Raw genomic sequence first — 20,893 nt, forward strand, 5'->3', positions numbered from 1 at the left:
TCAGTGGGTGTTACCTTTACACAAGCATTGCAAGGGGAAAGTAGTCATGTACAGCTGTATGTGTACTTAGAGCAAAGAGTAAAATTGGACCACTAAAAGGGCTTCCATTAAAAAAGTGACCTCACCAAAAGTTCTTATTTGTAGTTCTTAAAATTTCAGTCACAAACATGTGACCCTCTGCAACAGATGTCGTTTGCCTACTGACAAGGACTTATATTTGTCAATTGTTCAGTGTATTAATTATTTTTACTAACAGGTGTTTTTATCACATTCTCAGCAGCATTTCTCGGTATAACGCAATACATTTTAACAGCAGCACAGATTTCCAGTGACCATGAATGTCAAAACAAATACCTCTCTGAAAGGTTTAAAAAAAAAAAAAACAGTGTTATGACCTTCATGAAGGAAGGATTTATTGCAATATTGTACTGGACAGCATCAGATTTTGTTTTACCCAACATTACATTTTATGGTATGCTTCTTTGTCCAGCATTCGTGAGCACCGAAGTAGAATTTGATTTGTGACGATCTGTAGAGGATGTGATGTACTTGCACGACAACTGTTAAACTGGATGGAATCAGTTAAAAAGACAGCAAAACTGTTGAGTTGCTGGATTTCGAGCACACTGCTGCTGGTATAAAGGGGTTGACACACACCAGTCCACACACACAGTTTAGGTAAGGGTGGAACAGCAGGCACAGATGGGCGCCGACACTGCCCTCTAATACACTACCCACTAAAGAGTGAGTCAAACCAGAGAAGGAATAAACAGGTAGTATGACATTTTACACACAGCCACAGACTCACAACTACAGGAGGCAGCAGGCACGAAACATGTTCATGCCTGACGAGGAGGTGATATGCAGAGAGACACTCTCATTGGCCGAGACAAACAGGACAGTACCCCGCCTCAGGGTGACATCAGATAGGGCAGCGACGGAGGTCGCCACGGCATCGCCTTCAATGACCAGGAGGATGCTGGCACTGTCAACAGGAGCCATGGTGTACTGCTTCACCGACGCCGGTACCTGGAGGAAGGGCAGAATAAAACAAGGTGAGCATGTTTGTATATGAAAGATGGTCTGGTGAGCACAAACGTGTGGATGTTTTAATTATAAAACATTTAAAGCTGTGGCACTTAACTCATACATAGAAATCAATGTCAAAATGTTAAATTCAAACCAGTATTGAGATTTCACACAAGTGTTTTGTTTTCATGTCATCTGGTGATGTCATCCGTTTTATGTCACAAATGACAGGGAAGGCTGAAGCGAAGAGAGGAGAAAGTCTAATGCAACTGCTAGCCTCATTGGCTGAAAATGTCCAGAACCACCTACGAAAAAGTAACTCCTAATCCTCATAGAACAACCAATATGTGTGTGTCACAGAGCTGCAGCAGGAAATGTGTCTTCCTTTTAGATTTTTATCAGATTTCTTTTTGCCCAAAACATAAACAACTTCTTTCCTTCAGCAAAAGGTACAAAACATCAACAAAGTAAAATAGAACATAGGTTAAAAAATAAAGTAAAAAAGAGAAGCCTCAATCAGAATAGTATTCTATTGAGGTGGGCTTAATAGAGAAAAACATATGTAAAATAAATGAAAACAAGAGGGTCAGGAACAGAAACACTGTTCCTTGGTGTGGGAGTTAAGAGCTTGGCTCTGATATAGTCTATAAATGGTTGCCAGATTTTCACGAATGTGGCCGCGGAGCCATGCATCAATTTCTCAAGTTTGATATGCTGCATCACATCCCGCATCAGCAGAGTGAGTTTAGTTGGATAAGTTCTTATTGTTTACACCTGCTGCTATCACAAAAATTGCAATTAAATGATCTGGTCGAATTGTCAAACGGAAAATGTATTGAATATGGAGTTGTAGTAAGCGGACGAGCTAGGACAGTGCCAGAATGTATGTACTAGAGAAGCAGGTGAAAGCCTGCAGCGGCTGCAAGTCAGCTCTACATCTGGGTTCATTTTAGCGTTTTTTTTTTAGTTTAGCTTCTGAGAGATGAAGCCAATGCAGAACTTTAAATTGAATTACGCCGTGCCGGGCGCATTTTGAGGCAGAGTGCACACCCTCCGAGGCTTCCTTCCACTGCTCTGGTGAAATAACCACCCAGTGATAGATTTTGTAGATTAGCATTAAACCTATAAATAAAATATCCTTTGTGGCAGCGGCTTGTTATGAGCTGTAGATCAAAACTGCTGAGAAACTATCAAGAAAGATAACGTGTGTGTCTTTGATTCACTGCTCATGTCTGTAGGGGAAAACTATTATTTGGCCTTTTTTTACATGATCAACTTACACATTCGTAGATACAATCCCTAAAACTCAAAGACCAGCGGTGACTCACAAATCACATATTCTTACAATAAGGCCTCTGTGCAACCTTGGCTCCCATAAAGTCAATTGTTGCTCCTACATCTGAGGTAAAGGGTGGATAATACAGTGGAATGCAGTCCTCCCCAAGGTTGTCTCTAGGTATCAGCAGAGGCATGCGCCAGACATCTTGACCTGTAGCCTTTCCTCTAAGCTAAGGAGTCATATACAGTACCTTCACTGGCAGAATGAGAGAACTTCATATTCAGCGTTGTCTTAATTCTCGCTTAACTCATCACAGACTTCAGAGACTCCAACAATGCTCCTCTCACCTGATAATCAAAATCTCAACAACAATGACATTCTGTTTGCTCTACTTGGGGTTGTAGCTACACTAGTAGTGTTTTAGAGAGAGACCCTCCACACTAGAGCTTATTTGAAGCCACCAAGCTTGGTTTCTTTATTGATATATTTTCTTTATCTGAAATGCTGCTGCAACTGGTGGCCTTTACTTTTTGAATCCTCGCTCACCTGTATCCTCATCACACTGAAGTCTGGCACTGGTGGGTCGTAGAGCTCCACACACGGGTCTGAAGGGTCCTGGACACATGGGAAGATTTTGGAGCTGGCAGGCGCAGGGCTGTAGTTGAGCATTTCACACAGCGTGTTCACATCGATGTATTTTGGCGTGAGACCGGCCCTCACTGTGTTGTCTGAGCAGGCCATACACTCGATGCAGTCTACATGGAAAAGATAGAAAAGGGAGGTTTCAAATAAGCCAAGTGGTGAGTCAGGGTTAGGGTTAGGGTTTTTTCTGATGTACTTTTACAATTGGATGAACAAAGAATGCTGATTTCAGAGTTTCTTCAGTCAAATATGTTTGATTTCTGAAATCCTTGATGTGATTGCATTATTAACTGTTTAAAAAAGAAGGTTACATAAAACCATATTTCAATATCTGATAATAGACATGGAGAAAAAAAAACATAATTGAGCCTATTTCTTAAAACAAATCTACGTATACATATGTCATGTGACTGAGACAAAGAACCAATCTGGTTTTTGTTTTTTCCTGGACTTGGCAGACAACAAAAATATACTATAAATATAATACTATAAATATACTACAACACTATATAAACATATAGTACTCGCTGACCTCCATAAAGGTATGCATGAGGCTCGTTGGCTCCCAGGAACATGGCCTGACCAGGATCCAGGACCATGTTGTTGAGGAAATAGATGGAAAAGCAGCCAATGTCACCAGGATACTGAGAGTGGAGACGGAGCAACAGGTCACCGTTGCTGCTCGATGTGTCCTTTCCCGCTGCAACTGCACAAGACAAACATCCATGAGTGTGACTTTTTTCCTCCTTAGAAGTAAGAGTTTACGATTACAAGGATAATATCCTGTACACTTTGTAAAGCCCTTCTACGACACTTTCAGATTTTGGGCTATAATGTTGAAATATCTTTTCAATATTATAGCCTTTGTGGATGTTAGTCCATTTTCAAATGGTGAATACTCTGCACATGCACTGCATCAGGCACAAGACTCTATGATCAAATATTGCTACACACTGAGCAATCATCAAATCCAAAAGTCAACATGAAGCAGCGACTCAGGCCAAATCCCAAATTTCTTAAATAATGTATGATAAGGATATTTAAGTGCAAAAATGCATGTTGCTCAAAGGATGAATAAAGGATGAAAACGTTTGTAGTGCTTCATAGTGTGTGTGTGTGTGCTGAGTCAGCACTTAGATAGTTTTAACCAAGTATTTCACATTAGTTCTCTGCTAAATTAGACTTGTTTCTTCTGTGTCCTCACCCTCCTCAGTGACTCTCTTCACCAGCATGTTGAGCTGGTCTACAAACACCTTCTTCTCACAGTTCATCATCCTGGTGAAGCACTTCTTCAGTGCCTGGCTTATACGAACTGCATCTCCCACGCTGCACTGCAGCTCCTCCACCGCCTCCTTGCCCACCAGAGCATGGAACTCTGGGACACCTGATGGATTTCCACACAAATGCACAAGGTTAAGCTTTTACCAAGGGTACTTTACTTCAAATTCCATCAATTGTATTTAATGTACTATAGATGCATATACAGTATAGTACTGTTTACACCAAAAGTCTTATCTTTTTTTTGCCCTTGCTCCTCCAGTTGCTGCCTAAAATTAGTCTACAAATCCACAAGCCTCCAATGGAACTTTGGGACTCACATTTAAGGAACTCCAGGATCTCCTCCACTGGTCTGAAGCCACAGAGGCCCTGGAAGGGGGTGAGGGCAATGGCCATCTCTGGCTTGTGGTTGTTGTCTGGATAGTACTCCGGAAAGTGAGCATGGAGACGAGCAGCTAACTCCTGTGGAAAACATAATGAATGACAGGTGAGTGGTTACATAGCCCAAACCAGCAGAGCTAAATACTGTAACAAACTTTATATTCAGCATGTCTATTGTTCATCTTTAAATTAAATATTAATAGGAAACTGAATATGGAACACTGATGAAAGTGTGTGTGATTCTCTCTAAAAATATACGCTGTACAGTCTCCGCTAATCAACTGCAGATAGGGAACAGTGTGGTGTAGGTGCGTGTTTGTGAACTCACCCTGTTAGGATGGGCCTGTATGGACAGAGCTGTATTGACAGAGAGGACTTTGAAGAGGAAGGGCAGCTGACCCTGGAAAGTGTCTTTAACTTTGGAGCCCAGGCAGGCAGGGAAGTGGGCGATCCACTGGCCCAGCGTGGTCTGTGCGATCCTGTTGTCTTTTATCTGGGCGTCACCTTTTGGGTGGGCACCCATCCACAACTGGAACAGACAACATTGCTTTCAAGTTAACAAGTTACAACCAATAATCAGTTTAAAACCTAAAAACCTGTTTTTAGATTTTTTGGAATATTTAGATAATTACCAATGCTGTCCATTTAGGGCAGGTGTGGTCTAGTACATTTGTTAAGCACTGTATTTTATGAGCAAAATAAAATACTGTCTTATTCAGAATTATATTATATTAACAGTCAGATTATTAGTGTCCTCATAAACATAGTCGGTGTCACTACCAGAGCATGTGAGTGGAGCTCATCCGCCCATCGCTCACAGAGCTGTACTCCCCCTCAACATGTCACACATAGGCCTCCACTACCACCTTCTATAGATAACCATGAAAATCAACATGGCCACCCATATGAAATGTGACAGTAATGTCTCATGTTTCATGAAAATGTCACCACTGCTGATGTAACCTGGTTGAATGACCTATAAGACAAACTGTGCAGCACTGGTGCGGCTAAATAAATAAAGACTTGGTTATGAGACAAAGCCTCTCAAGTGAGACACTGAGAAACACAAACACATTTCAATCATTTCAGGTACTTTCAGTGATGATTTAGAAAACCCTGGATAAGTTTAGTTTACATTTACTCAGTTTACTTACTGATCTACAGTGATCTTAGATACACCATTTCTTAATATTAGGCATCTTGATGAATGTCCAATTTCTTTAAACCAGTACCTTACCTCAGCATAAGGCTTGCCATCCTCTATGACAGCTAGTGGGTCTCCACCTACGACCAGTTTAGCCACCTCGCTGTCCAGCCCATGTTTACCCCATGCATAGTTTTGCACAGCACAGGTCAGGGGAAACACTGTAGAGGAAACAGGTTTTAAAGGGTTAAATCGAAGCAACTATTTCAGATATGAAATGAAGAACAGTGTTATAACTGTGTTGGTCATGGACACACTAAACACATTTTGAGTTTTTATGATAAATGAAGTCTTCCATAAGTTCTCATTGGAAGTGAGTGATGTACACCTGCAGTATTCAACTTTACCAAAATCCAACATACTGCATATACATACTGTTTTTTCACTGACTAATCAGCATATTGTAATGTTTTTGTAATATCATCTTTTCAAATGTCAGTTACATGTTTTTGTAACATTACAGTAAGTCTAAAGAACTATATTAAAGCATTTGTTTTACGATTATGACAACATTATTATGAATCCCTTTTTTGACAATTTAATAATGCCCCATGCCTAATGTACTGTAAGTTTATAGTTACATGACCAGCTTTGTATACCAGGGACAGGGAAAACAACCTATTAATCTATCTGGTTAAATATACTGTATGTGATATACAGATTCCACCAGGGATGCACTGTAGTATATGGGGGTGGCTTAAAATATTGATTTGGCGATATATCGTCCTTCCTCGTGCAATACGATAATCGATACGCCAGGGAAAATATCGATAATGAGTTATTTTATGTTTGTTTTCTGAGGCAAGGATTCATTTTACATAATAAATACATATTATTAGTAATATATATATACAGATATGTATATATGTATACATACATATATATATACATATGTATATATATATATATATACATATATATATATATACATATATACATACAGTGTATATATATATCGTTGTATCGTGATATTGCTGGTATCGTAGATCACGTGTACACCTACTGTAATACAAAGCTAACTATGCATTGTCCATTGACAGAAACACGCACACAATAACCGGGTTCACGTTTGCGAGTTTGTCCATCACTTTACTTGAATTCAAGTACATTTAAAGACGTTCTTAGCTACACATAATGGTATATGTGGTCGAAATGCCAGTAAGCTACATGTTACTTCTCCCAATGTATCCGCTTCGCATTAAGCCAACAACCGGCTGAGATAAAGCCGTACGTGGATGCTCGCGACAACAACATTTCTCTTCGCAGTCATCGCGTTAGAAACGTCGCTAACATGTAGTGTCACGTAAATAAAACCCAAGATAGATGAAGGCACATCGATGAAACACATGATTTGACACCGCTGTGAAGGAGAAATTCTCACTCACCTCTCACTTCCTCCATTGCTGCGACGTCGGCTGTCAGACCCAGACCGTAGATGACGTCACAACTCTCCCAACTGTTCCCACTTCTCTCAAATGTCACGTCCACAAAAATAGAATTCACCAAGCAAAACCTTTTTTTATTATTATTATGATTTTATAAATGTATTTTAACCAGGAAAATAACAATAAATATGCAGTAGATTATTATTATTATTATTATTGATAATAATAATAATAATAATAATAATAATAATACACGTTGGGGTTGGTTTTTATCATGTAAGCACTTATGTTCTACAATTTCTATTTGTATGAAACGTGCATTATAAATAAAGTCTGATTGATTGATTGGGCTATTAAAATTGATAATCTAATTTTTGTGCATACTTGTGATGTAATTGCGTGAAATTACTTTTCTTATACTGTTTGTATACTGTATATTTGTACTTTTCATATATAATAATATTATTATACATGTTAGTTATTTTCTCTTCTTGGTTGGAGTAGCTGTAATAATCAGTATTGGTATTAATAAGTATTTCTGATTGTGTACTATTAAAAATGACAACACAATATGCAAGATCATCACTCATCATGATAAAGCACTTGCAGTAATTTAATTGCGGTGAATTTCTTTCATCATGATAATCCTGAATGGAGAAAAACATTTATATTTCACGTGAGTGACCTGAAGATCCTGAAGCTTTTTATGTAAAAGATCATGTAGCGTCTATCTGTCTAACTGAAGAAAACAAAACGCCCGTGAAAAGTGCAGGAGAACAAAGTGTAAACAGTCTATATTTTGAACGTGGATGGAGCATCTCTTGACCGTCTCCAAAATCTATGAACTTTTCCTTTTCAAAATTGTACATTGACTTACCAAATTTAAAAAGTGTTGGAATACAATTTTATATTTTATATCTGTATTATATAAATCAAACTGTTCATTTGATCTGCTTGGCTGGCTTTAATATCACGTAAAATAGACAAAAAAAAACATTTTAATCACACTCAAAATAATGTATTTTATTCCATTACAGAAGTAAAATCTACAGGTGGCGCGCTTTTGCTTCCTGACCTTTATACGTGTGTCAAATGACGTACACGTCACTGTCCAGCTGTCTGAGTGCGCATGCGCGGTAAACTTCATTCGAGGAAGTGAGTAGGAGAGGCAGTTCAGGCGACAGGGGAAAGTCAGTTGTTTATTCCGCGCTCAGAAAGACTAAAACGTCCCCGCGAACATTTCAACATGTCGAATATTGACAACAACCCGTTCGCAGCGTCTGCAGGCGACAACCCTTTCAATGTAAGTGTATTTTATGGTAGTTTGTGGCTGTAAAGGAGGCACAGTCGAGCTCGGAGGCTGACATAGGAAACTTGCTGGATGGACATAGGGGTGGGATCTACTTCTGTTCTTGTGAAGCCTATTTGCCAAACATGACTGATTGACAGGACACAAACCAATCATCGAGCTGTGCCTACAAATAGGGCGGGGTGTTCTCTGGGTTTAGTTGCAGGAAGTTAAATTGTAGCTAGTATGTGTGTCAACTTCTTTTCAGCCACATTTACAGCTGTTACTATTCACTTTGAAATGAAAATGAATGTTGAATGTGATTTGATATAATAGTGCTGGAAATGTTACCTTCAATTATGGAAGAAGAAGTTCACAGTTCCCATTATAAAATACTAAGGATAGCTTTGCACCACTTTTGCGTGTCTAACTAATATTTTATATTGATTTCAGAAACTAACCACTATTCTGCTCCTACAGTGTATATATAAGGAATAGTCACCTTCCAACAGGACCCCATTTAAATGTTGTTGCTTCCTTTTATTTATAGTTTTACTGTCTGCTGACTGATAAATATTACACATCCGTGTGTTTGCAGGATTTAACTGTTGTCATTACTCGAGGTGGAACTACTTTTATTTACTTTACATGCAGGTATCTCCCATTGTGTCAGGCCTTGGATAATTTGAGCTTTTTCTTACAGGAATTGAAAGCCACATGACTCTCAAGCGTAACATATTGTAGACATCTGTGACTAAACTAGATTAGACTAAACTACACTTTTTCTTGTCCCACGTTAAACTCTTGACATGTGACTAAGTCATAGATTTGGTCTATGAGAAAAGTGTTCAGTATTTTTGCCTGAAAGATTAAGTTAGTGAATCAATCAAAGTTTGACCAGTTGACTGAATAGAAGTCCTGTATTTTACACCTTTCTTTTATGTCATTTAAAGTTTTTTTTGACTTTAAAAAGGATACAAGTGTGGTTTTAAAACCTTTCAATATATATTTACAATTCCTATCCTGCTTCTTTTTGAAGCTTTTGCAACAAGGTGCAGGTCAGCCATCCGATTGGCTCACTACTCTGAGTGACTCATTGTGTGGCCAACTTAACAGCAAGTTTAAAGGATGGGCCATCAGGACTAATTGGGAGGTGGCAATTACTGGAGTTCTACTCATTTTAAGGCACCATTTGTAAATAGAGGCTGTGTGCATGTCCCTTGATATTTGCACTGTATTTATAAAGCCTTCAGCTGCTGTTAATGAAGGCAACGACTTAGACTTAGTTATTTACTTATATGGGTACTGACTTATATGGTCTCTCATATAAATAATAATAATTATTGTTGTTATCACAGCCTTGTAGGGAGGGAAGCAGGTTAACAGGCAGGTGATTCTTTTACAGATATTTTGGTCATAGGGACTTTCCTCAAACATGTGGCAATGGGTTGACAATAATAGGGTTTCAAGGTTTGCATTGAGTTGGAATGGAATCAGTTGCTGGACATTTTATAATATATGATTTTGTCTGAAACTTCGATACCAAGATTATCAAGATTTTGAACATTGAAAGCATCAGTTTTTATGCACAAAATGTTAAGGAATTGAAATTTCAGTTACATTACAGTCACAGGAGTGCAGAGTGTGTTTTTATATGAGCGATGCACAATAGCTGTGATGTCAATAGTGACCACTGTTTGTTTGCTGGGTGTGGAAGTCTCTGAATGTATAACCTAGTAGCAGCTGGTTCATACACTATATTGGAGATTAGTTAGTTCATATTTTAATGTTTGAGCAAATACAATTAAAAAAGACTAACAACATGGACTAAAATCATGCAACAAGGGCACCTTTTGTGAACTTGAAGTACAATGGTAACTTGCAGCTGAAGTTTCGTTCAGTCAGACAGCAAAAATATGTTGTTGCTTTTTTCCATTACATTGACAATAGTATCTGATATAAAGAGCACTTAAGGTCAGTTTAGTAGCAATATTTAGCTGCAGATAAAATGAGGACATGAGCCACACCTAGGTATACAAAGGTTATCACATAAAATGCTTTTTTCCGGCACACTGACACTGATTAAGGTCTGGACATCAAACTGACTTGTCCACAAATGTATTTTACTGTCTATAGTTTTGAAGTTGTCAAACTTAGATCTGACCATCATAGACTTTATCTCAATGGAAATGTGGTTTTGTTTGGCATGTCTTTAGTTTTGCCTAGTTTTGATTTGTCTCAAAGACAGAATCTCATTAAGAAACAACTGTCATTTTTAATCTTACTACAGAAGGTGGTAACGTCTGATAACTAAGCCACAATTTTTACTTGTAATACCAAGTACTAAGGAGTGAAATGGTGACGTTATCCCCTTGTTTGTTGCTGGGAATATGAACAGGTGTGTCAAGGCCACACTTTAATTCAGTTAATGTTTACCAAGTGTTCCTGACTCCTGCTAAGAAATGAGTTATTCTAAGCCGATGATTTAACGTGGACTCCAGTGGTTATTCCAGCAGTAGCTGGATGCAGTTTCTTTACATTTTACACTTCTTCACACTGTTTATTTTTAATGTTTAAAGAACAGACATGTCCTTTAGGCAGAGTTCCACTGAAGACTAAATGTTTGTCAGGTCAAATATCGTTGCTCAAGTTTCAGGTAAATTTGTCCATGTTCGAAGCAGCGATGTAGGTGCAAAAGAGAGAGAAGGCACAATAGAAAAATTGCAAAGTTAAGAAAGTTGAAACCTTTGTGAATATTGTGTATTATTTAGTCTTTTATCATTTAGCTTTTTTGTCTGGACTGCCTCAAATGGAGTTGGTGTGTATGGTGATGACAAACCCAGTCACTGATATTGATGGCGTGCTCTTTTGTTTTCCAGGATCCTTCAGTCACACAAGTGACCAACTCCCACGTAGAGACAGTCGACCAGTTCAACCCTTTCCCTGATCATTCCACAGTAAGGCATCTAACACCAGCCTCATATGATCAGTGTGTGTTTCGTTCTTTTGTTCTTTGTCTCTGTCCTGTTTTATCTCCTCTCACCCTGGTTCACATGCTCATCTTTGCCTTTTTTCCCCCTCCATCTTGTATCTTTTTCTGCTCTTGTTTGATCTAGATTTTCATCCCCAACTTGCTGTTAAAGCTACATTTTTTGATTTAGTCCTTTTACTTGATATCCCCTAATTTTCGTTCACTTCGCTTCCTCTTTCTAGCCCCAACAGTGATTCAGTTGTCCTCTTTTTATTTTCTTATTTGTCTTAGTCTTGTTGTCACAAACACGTCCTTACAAACTTGTTTGTTTATAATTAATTTCCAGGGTGGACTAGCAAGTCATACAACTCCAGCCACCACGTCTCTCTATCAGCCTGCTGTGTTACAGCCGTCTACAGAGCCCAGTCCACAGGTTTGACACAACCCTCCACTTCACATTTGGACCATAAAAAATAACATGTTGAAGTAAATTATGGGGAAGCACTTACTTTGATCTGGTCTCATAAACTGTCACTGCTTTACACTGCAATTTTCTACAGAAAGCTGCCAATGGACAAAGTTGACAAAATTAAAAGAAAAACAAAAGTCATATACCCAAATCCAAGGAAAATGTCCACTACATTGTTGTGTGAAGTCATTTATTTTTGAGGGATTCAATCAAATGATAAACTCAAAGGAGGATTTAGGAGGTTATGCATGTTCCAGCATTCAACCACAGTGTCATGATTCTAATGGGAGAACCACAAATTACACTCATTTACCTCATTTGACTCGTATGGTATTTATCTCCTGCACTCAACCAAATGGATTCAGATAATTAAAATGAAGCTTGTATTCATGAGATCTCAAGAGACAAGAAATAAAGATTTATTTGGCTTCAAACTACATTATTAATGTTATGCTAATGTTATATTGAGAAAATGTTATTTAAGCTAGATTGTGTTTGAGTATGATTTTGTAGTCTTTCAGGATTTAGATTTTAATCAGTATTATGAGTAATATATGGCCCAGAGTGGCTTGTGGCATTTACATGACAGCTCTGTAGTACCTTAGAGTGGTTCATCCTGTTAAAATATTGATTACATTACGTGTTTGTTCACCAAAGTGTTTGTAACTCTCGCTTCAGGCGACTGCTGCTGCAGCTCAAGCCAAACTGCTGAAGCAGCAGGAGGAGCTGGAGAGAAAAGCTGCTGAGCTGGACCGCAGAGAGCACGAGCTCCAGAGCAGAGGCCCGACAGGTCATTAAAGACATCTGCTCTCTCCTCTCCTCTCCTCTCCTCTCCTCTCCTCTCCTCTCTACATGAATTGAGTTGTTTGCTGACTCAATGATGACACTGAGCCACAATGAAGGAGGAGGTGTTTATCCCTTCTGTTGTGTTGAATTAATCAATTAGACAAATATATCAACAAGCAACACAGAATTATTGAATTGTCATCTGTGATTCTTAAAAGCACACGCAGTATTTCCAGATCTTTTTTCACCATAGATATTTATTTACATTAAATTAAGGGCCACACAGTGGCCACGTGACTAGCATTGTTGTCTCACAACATGAAGGTCGCTGGTTTGCTTTCTGTGTGGAGTTTGCATGTTCTCCCCGTATGTGTGTGTGTGGCTTTCGTCCAAGTTCTCCAGTTCTTCCCACATGTCCCAAAAAAACGCAGAGGTGAATTAAACACTCTTGCCCATAGGTGTGAGTGAATGGTTGTTTGTCTCTATGTGAGGCCCTGTGATGGACTGGCAAACTGTTTAGGGTGTACCTCACCTTTTTGCCCTATGTCAGCTGGGATTGGCACCAGCGCCCCCCCGCAGCCCTCATGTGGAGGATAAAGCAGTAGACGATGAATAAATTGAATTAAATTTACATTTTTTTAAATGAAACTTGAGACAGATTCCCTAAGACGTCACTGTTATTGTTAAACTAGTCATGATTTTGAGTTTTTCTGTTTCTTTTTCCTGGTTAAATTAAGGTTAAATATTTTGACACTAATTAATATAATTAATAAATGTATTCATGTCAATCATTAGTTTGTTAGTTTAGAGCCAAGGCAGAGTCTTTGTGGGAAGAGGAAGATGCTACATAAGAAAGATACTAACACACAGTATAGTGTATATAGACATAAATCCACATACTGGGCATGACCTTTATTCTGACTCATAGCATATTTTACTGCCGCAGTAGCTTAAAAAAAACCTATTTAAAGTGCAATGTGTGAAATAACTGTATTGCTGCTGTGCTACTGTTCTCGGTGTAATACAGTTTCCCTAAGAACACAAAATCAGAGGTGTTCTCTAACCCACTAGAATAGATATGCTATTTTATATTGACTCCCACACAAGTGACTGATATATGTGTGTTATATCGGCATATTTCTTTCTTTTTCTAACAATGTTTCCGGACATTCACTTTTGTATTCATCATGGTTTTGATAAAGCTGGTCTCTATTTTCCCACAGTGGTGATTGACGATGATGAAAGACAATGATGCTTTTCTAACTGGGATTATTTTTTTTGTCTCTTTGTTGTTGACAGGTAAAGAGAACAACTGGCCTCCACTGCCCAAATTCTTCCCCATCAAACCATGTTTCTATCAGGACTTCTCGGAAGAAATTCCTCCAGAGTATCAGCGAGTGTGCAAGATGATGTATTATCTTTGGATGTGTGAGTACATAGACGTGAAAGGGGTGAATTTGTGCTCTAAAAGATATACCTACAAAATGTGCATTCGTTTGTAGTATCAGTGTGATTGACATGTGGCTCTCTCCACTGATTCCTCAGTCAACTGTGTGACTCTGTTCCTCAATCTGCTGGCTTGTCTGGCTATGTTCATCACCGACTCGTCTGGTGGTATGGATTTTGGCCTCTCAATTCTGTGGCTGGTTCTCTTCGCTCCATGCTCCTTCCTCTGCTGGTACCGCCCCATTTATAAGGCTTTAAAGTGAGTATACCTGCCATTTATGTTAGATGATTATTCATGCATCAAAAATTGTTTTATGTCAATAAATTAACCTGATTAATAAAATGTCCTGTTAAGGGCTTAAATGAACTGGAGTCGGGTCAGATTTTCTGCAGAAATCTAAAGGCACACTCCTGCATGTATCAGGGTAAACATCCGGGGTTGACCACCATTCTTGAAGCAGCACAACACAGACTCCAACAGAAACCCCCACAAACACAGCCTGTCAGGCTAAACAACAGGAAAGTGACTATAGCAGAGCAAAGACTTAAGTGTTGCTTTTTACCACGTCAGTGTGCATCTTGGCTGCGTAAAATACTGCAGTCTCCTCTGTCACCCAAACATAGCAATGAGGCTGCAGTTCAGTTGCAGCCTCAAGTTTTGGCACTCGGAACAGTTATTTTTGGAACTGGTGTTTAGCCCCTTCAATATCCGCCTGTCTGTGATTATGAGCAACACGTTGTTATCTGAAGACATTTTTTAATCAGGGTTGTCTGGCTTACTATTTAATCCTACGACACACCGTATACATCCAACCATCTTTTACCACATTATCCTCCACATGAGTGTCACGGGTGGTGGCGACATAGGTCTAAAGGCGGGATTCACCCTGGACAGTCCATCACAGGGCCACATAGAGAGAGACAAACAACCATCCACTCTCACGGTCAATTTAGAGTGTCCAATTTGCCTAATCCCCAAATCTGCATGTTTTTGGACTGTGGGAGGAAAGTGGAGAACCACGCACACATGGTGAGAATATGCAAACTCCATGCAGAAAAGGTGACACAATACAAATGAAACAAAATCACTTTAGTTGTTGTTATGGATTATACTACAGTGTATTGTAGTGTAGCGCTAAATGTAACTTAAAACCCTCCTCTCATCATGGTTATAATGTAGCTTGGGATGCTCCCACATTACTGCTGACTAGTGTATTAGGTGTACTAGTGTTAAAAGGTATACCTGCAGACTTAAGCATTAGCTCAGTAATACACCTGTGAGCAGTGATGCCACTTTGTTTCATGACACAGCATTGTTTCCTTTGACCCCATGTATTAGCGGATTGAACTTTAAAAATGCATTACTGGTTGTTATGATAAGACTTGGTCTGACTTGCACGACACGAGTGTCATGAATGTCAGAAATGTTTTGAATAAATTAAATGTGTTTTATTGATACATGCACTTTCTTGTTTCTTTGTTTCAGGACTGACAGCTCCTTCAGCTTTTTCTTCTTCTTCTTTGTGTTTTTCTGCCAAGTGGTGATCTTCATCATCCAGGCTGTAGGGATCCCCAGATGGGGGAACAGGTAAGTCACACTCTATATGTTGATATTTAGAACATTTATCATATAGAGGTATGTGATCCACTCCCCAATGATCACCATTGTCCCCTGAAAGACTCTGTAATTTAAATGTGATTTGTACATTTCGTCTAGTATGTAATCGCTGTCCAACCTTGGGGTTGAGGTGCTGAATGTTTTTGGTAAAATAAATACACAATAAATTCAAAAATATCCCAGTCCAAGCCAAATTATCTGTGTGAGGGATTTTGCAATTAATTCTTTTTTTTTATGAACATGAAAAGTTAATTGTATATGTATTCACATTTGAAACCAGTGCATTTTAACTAAACAATCTGACTATATTAAAGGGCAATTCACAGGATTAATTTGTGATTTCATGTCACATATTCAAAGAATTCCTTTGTTGACGTGTTCTTTTCCTTTAGGGTCTGAACTAGTACCACTTAGAATTCTTACATGCTGTCCCCTCTCTTGTCTCACGTTTTCTACATCCTTCCATCTTTCAGTTCTAACAGAGGCTTTCCCTTCTTCAGCTTCTAGTCGGCTGTCTCTCTGTCTGCTGGTAACTCTGTAAGTGTCTGCTGTTCGCTGTCTCTGCTTCTTTCTAACAACATTTGCTTTTTTCTTCCTTTGTTCTTTTAAGCTTGTCTTTTTTATCACAAAAATGAAAAAAAAGTAATAGTTTTCCTATAATTGTGCAGCCTAAATAATAAAGTTTGAAGATATGGTTTAACTTTTGCTGTATCAGACCAAATAAATTGTTCTTGTGCTTTTAGTCCTTAATATCTCAGCTTATACAGTACCTGACATTTATGTTACATCATACTTGCGTGCATGCTTGTCTGCGGTTGGTTGTATTTTTACATTTACAGGTCTCAGTTGTGCGACTGAGGTTATATTTTGACTTGTGAACAGTCCTCAAACACTTTGGATAATGTACAAGCCTGAATAGCTCAAGTATACAAGTTAAAAATAACCCTTTTTTTTTTTTACTTGAAATATCAAGTGTGTTTGTGTTTCACGAAATGTCTCATCCATTCCTTTCTGGAATTGATGGGTTGTTCTAAATTGCTAATATTAAGAGATAAAATATGTTGTAGCGTTATTCAAGCTTGGTACACCTCGACTGGTCTTTTGCCTCTGTTGGCTCAAAACCAGCAACAACCTTATATTCTATCTGTGTATTCTATTCTAAGTTGTGTATTATGATTTAATATGAATATGTTTTTAACATGACATTTTTATGAACAGTGACCTTTATTCTGATAATTGTTTTCTTTTTGCTTTCCCTTTTTCCTTAATAATTCTAAGCTCCTATTACTATATGTGTTCTGCATGTACTTGTGTGTATGCATTATTATTGCACTATCAGATGACTATCTGCTCATCTAACACTGTGTCTGAGATCATCCAAAATTCACTGATATTTGTTGACTCTAGTGGCTGGATCACTGCTTTCACCGTCATCACTACAAACAAGGCAGTGGGCGCCATCATGATCATAGTGGCCATCCTCTTCACTATTTGTGGTGTGCTGTCTGTCATCCTGCTCAAGATGGTGAGAATCTTATTTACTTTTGTAGGTATTTTCATGTCCAATTTGTGGGTTAGCAGCAGTGTCTTAACAGGAATTAGGTATAGTTTGACCAAACCAAAGCTGAGGTAGGCAACATATTTGTGCTATTGTCAATTAAGTGATAACTCCCTAGAAATTTTTAGAAATCTGGGATGGGAGACAGAGGGCGGCTCCTATTGTGTGTTCTACTTACTACGTCTCCCTTTAGTAGTAAGGCCGCTACTACAGCATTGGCAACTATTGCCTATGTTGCAAAGCAACCTAATAAAACAGGAAAAGAGTCGGCTGATATATTAGAGCTGAAACAATGAATCGATTATTAATCGATTACTAAATGAATCGGCAACTATTTTGATAATCGATTAATCGGTTCAAAGCTTTTTTCATGATTAAATCAGATTTCTGATTGTTTAAGCTTCTTACATGTGAGTATTTTCTTCATTTCTTTGTTCTGGATAACAAATAAATCATTAAAAGTTAATCATTTTGGTTTGTGGACAAAACAAGACATTTGAGAACATCATCATTTCCAGGTCTGACGAACACAGATCAACATTTTTAAGGTTTTCTGATATTTTATGGACCAAACGATTCATCTATAATGAAACAATTGTTTGTTGCAGCTCTATGATATATACAATAATTGGCATTGATAGTGTTTCAGAGATGAAGCGAGATGGCCTTGTGTGTTGCGTCGTGTGCACTCAGGTGTCTGTGCTCCTGTAGTGGGAGGGGCCCAGGACAGTTTTCACTGTTGTTTTTGGGTAACACTCACACACAAGGCTTTTTTCTCTTAATGTTACTCTTAATCTTACATAGTGGGTAATTAGTGCTTATCTTCATAACAATATGCAACTATGATGTTTTTATTTGTTTTTGAGCAACTTAAATAGAGAGCTTAGTTTTCCAGGAATAAAATAAAATGATATAATGATATATTTCCCTGGTCACTATATTAAATGTGATTGCGTCCTAACATTTCCTAATTACAGTTGGAATGTCATAATGTATTTGCAAAATGTGTATTCTATAACCTGCCAGTGGCAAAGTTATTCAGTAGCATCCGCTGCCCAGGCTTTATCAGTAGTTACAGGTTTGAGCACAGAAGTGAACGTTGTAAGAGAAGAGAAAAGCAAAAAGCAGCAGCCATGTTAATATCATCAACCATAGGACAGTTCCTATCATGTTTGATAATCACTTTAATGAACTTGCTAGTCCAGTGTAGTTTTGAGTGGTTTGGCTCAAACAAATAGTTATTCTGGGTGTTGCTATTCTTCAGAAGGAGGCCTTACAGCGTTTGTTTGCTCGCAATCTCCCCCTCTTCAGGTCCACAGCATGTACCGCCGGACTGGAGCCAGTTTCCAGAAAGCGCAGCAGGAATTCTCTCAGGGTGTCTTCACCAATAAAAATTTCCAAACTGCTGCTGCTGGTGCTGCCCAGGGAGCCTTCCAGCAGAACAACTAATGCTAGATAGAGCTAGGGCAAGCTCCATACAACAGGTCAAGGTCTTTATATTATCAGGTCAACACGATTAACCAAACTAATGCGAATCATTGAGGAAGTTTAGCTTCGCTGAGAACGGAGAAGGCCTTCCAAAGTGTTAGTGATTCTCCTATACTTTTGGAGCCAGTTGGTGCAAAAATTCTGATCTGACCTTATAATGTACAGACCATGATCTAAGTGAGGCTACGTTATCATTTCACCGTCAATGGACACGTGACTCCCAATGTTAACTTTGCATTTCACTTCATCCAGCTCTGTTAGCGAGTGAAAAGCAGTTGAGGGACAAAGTCACACATTTAGTGATTTTCAAGGTGGAAAGCATGAATGAGGCTGACTGATTTCTGTCTCTGTCCCTGGCTTTGTATATTTTGTGTGCACTTTCCTGCAATGCTCTTCATTGTAATGTACGGTGTGTGTGTGAGAGTGTGTGTGTGCGCGTGTGCCCTGGCATGCTGGTCACATACTGTAAAGTATGCTAGTCTTAATCCATGTAAATGGATCATGTAATGTAAAAAAAGTGTTCCTGTATGTTGTTGATTGGCATATTTTGGTCTTGAATAACATTTCATTGTTGTGTGTTTTTTGTTTTGTGCTGCAAATATTATGGTAAAGAGGAAGAAAACCGGACGTAATTGTTGTTTCCTGGAGGCCTTAGAGTTTGACATGTTACTCATGCAGTAAATATTCATTTAAATCTTGGATCATACATTAAATATGGAAAGAAATCTAAGAGTTATAAGGAAACATTTTTCATTGACAAAAAGAAAATAGTGGTATAATCAGTATTGTGAGGAAGTTGGCTTTTGTAGGGATTACATGACGGTTTCTAATTTAACATCAGTGTTACCTACGTCATGTTTGTTATCACCAGATTGAGTTCCCTCTTAATAATATAATTCAGAGATGTACTTCACACTGGTGAACTGGTGTTTTCTTCATTATCAGTATCATGTTAATGGTTTCTGACGCAGATTCAGCTGCATCTGTCATCAGTGACTTGCCTGAGAGTTGTTGCTAAGGAGACCAAAGCAATCCTGATTATTGGGGGGGAAAAAAAGAAGAACGAGATTTGACCTCAGGTCACAGTTTGCTTGAGTTGGCTGCTTTGATCCAAACTGCATTACGGTACAGCAGCATATTCAGCCTGGTAAATGATTAAACATAATCTGAACATATCTCAGAGATTCTCCTCGAATTCATTGCACTCAAATTCATTTTTTAATTCCAACCAGAGCTGTGTGAATTTGGCGTAATATACCCAGTAAAGGTATTTAATTTTCTCATGTTCTCATAAATCATTTCATTTTCAAACTAATTTAAGTCTTCCTGAAGACCACCACCACCACCACCACGTTCTAAATTATTTCAGTACTGATGTATATTTCCTGTGATTTCGTATAATGGAGTGTGTGTGTGTGTGTGTGTGTGTTTTGCTCAGTGTACAGTTTTTAAACATTTGGCTCGGATATATAATATATGTATAAATTCTAAAAGAACGACTGCACACTCGGATCATTTCTGTGCTGTTCTTTCAGCAAATGAGCGAATCATTTCAAGTTCAACCTCGACACAGTAACACAACTGTATTATTCACACATTTCCATGCGCTTTGTGTCGGGAGAAGACAAATTTGTGCCTTTTGTATTTCTTGATTGAATATAGCATCTAATAAAATGCTTTGCTTCCATTTAAAGCCTTGTTTGTTTTCCTTCACTTTAGGGCAGTTCATGTAGTCAAAATATGTAAGATTAAAAAAAAACATGCCTGTGAAACCTGCCTTAATCTTATAATTGTTGCTTTGTCTTATCAGGATGATGTAGTGGCCTCACACATACATGTCTCTTTAGCAGACTGTAGAATTCCACAAGGGGGAGCTGTTTGACAGATCTGCCCTTACTCAAACCACACACGTCATACTATAGTCAGTTTATACACACTGAGGTAAGTATTCTCATCAATAGCTCAATATTGTCTCAACTGTCAGTTGTTGTCCTCATACTTTATTTTAAGTAGAACTGAGGAGACGGGACACAAAGAGAGAGCGTATGCCACCTTTGATGTTTGCCCAGAG

General features: G+C 38.5%; 2 protein-coding genes across 2 annotated transcripts; one reads left to right on the top strand and one right to left on the bottom strand.

Moving 5' to 3' along the window:
• Positions 1-391: 391 nt before the first annotated feature.
• Positions 392-7,239, bottom strand: mpi (mannose phosphate isomerase). Its single transcript, XM_044036694.1, has 8 exons — positions 7,199-7,239; positions 5,847-5,974; positions 4,938-5,138; positions 4,549-4,690; positions 4,155-4,334; positions 3,483-3,656; positions 2,855-3,063; positions 392-1,029 (listed from the first exon to the last, which is right to left on the bottom strand). The coding sequence occupies exons 1-8, from the start codon at positions 7,212-7,214 to the stop codon at positions 811-813; spliced, it is 1,269 nt and encodes a 422-aa protein (XP_043892629.1). The 5' UTR covers positions 7,215-7,239; the 3' UTR covers positions 392-810.
• Positions 7,240-8,339: 1,100 nt separating this feature from the next.
• On the top strand, positions 8,340-20,509 carry scamp2 (secretory carrier membrane protein 2). Its single transcript, XM_044036764.1, has 9 exons — positions 8,340-8,501; positions 11,366-11,443; positions 11,804-11,890; positions 12,605-12,716; positions 14,012-14,140; positions 14,258-14,417; positions 15,645-15,746; positions 17,184-17,301; positions 18,646-20,509. The coding sequence occupies exons 1-9, from the start codon at positions 8,445-8,447 to the stop codon at positions 18,781-18,783; spliced, it is 981 nt and encodes a 326-aa protein (XP_043892699.1). The 5' UTR covers positions 8,340-8,444; the 3' UTR covers positions 18,784-20,509.
• Positions 20,510-20,893: the final 384 nt, after the last annotated feature.

This window comes from Solea senegalensis, linkage group LG10 (assembly GCF_019176455.1).
Source record: "Solea senegalensis isolate Sse05_10M linkage group LG10, IFAPA_SoseM_1, whole genome shotgun sequence".
Lineage (NCBI taxonomy): Eukaryota > Metazoa > Chordata > Actinopteri > Pleuronectiformes > Soleidae > Solea > Solea senegalensis.

What these genes read in the sequence shown, in the direction of transcription:
- mpi (XM_044036694.1), bottom strand. An exon ending in TACAGGCCCATCCTAACAGG is followed by an intron (nt 4,691 to 4,937) that starts GTGAGTTCACAA and finishes TGTTTTCCACAG; the next exon opens with GAGTTAGCTGCTCGTCTCCA. An exon ending in TCATGCATACCTTTATGGAG is followed by an intron (nt 3,064 to 3,482) that starts GTCAGCGAGTAC and finishes TTTTCCATGTAG; the next exon opens with ACTGCATCGAGTGTATGGCC.
- scamp2 (XM_044036764.1), top strand. Translation starts at nt 8,445, where the DNA reads ATGTCGAATATTGACAACAACCCGTTCGCAGCGTCTGCAGGCGACAAC. An exon ending in CTTTCCCTGATCATTCCACA is followed by an intron (nt 11,444 to 11,803) that starts GTAAGGCATCTA and finishes ATTAATTTCCAG; the next exon opens with GGTGGACTAGCAAGTCATAC. An exon ending in CTGTCATCCTGCTCAAGATG is followed by an intron (nt 17,302 to 18,645) that starts GTGAGAATCTTA and finishes CCCCCTCTTCAG; the next exon opens with GTCCACAGCATGTACCGCCG.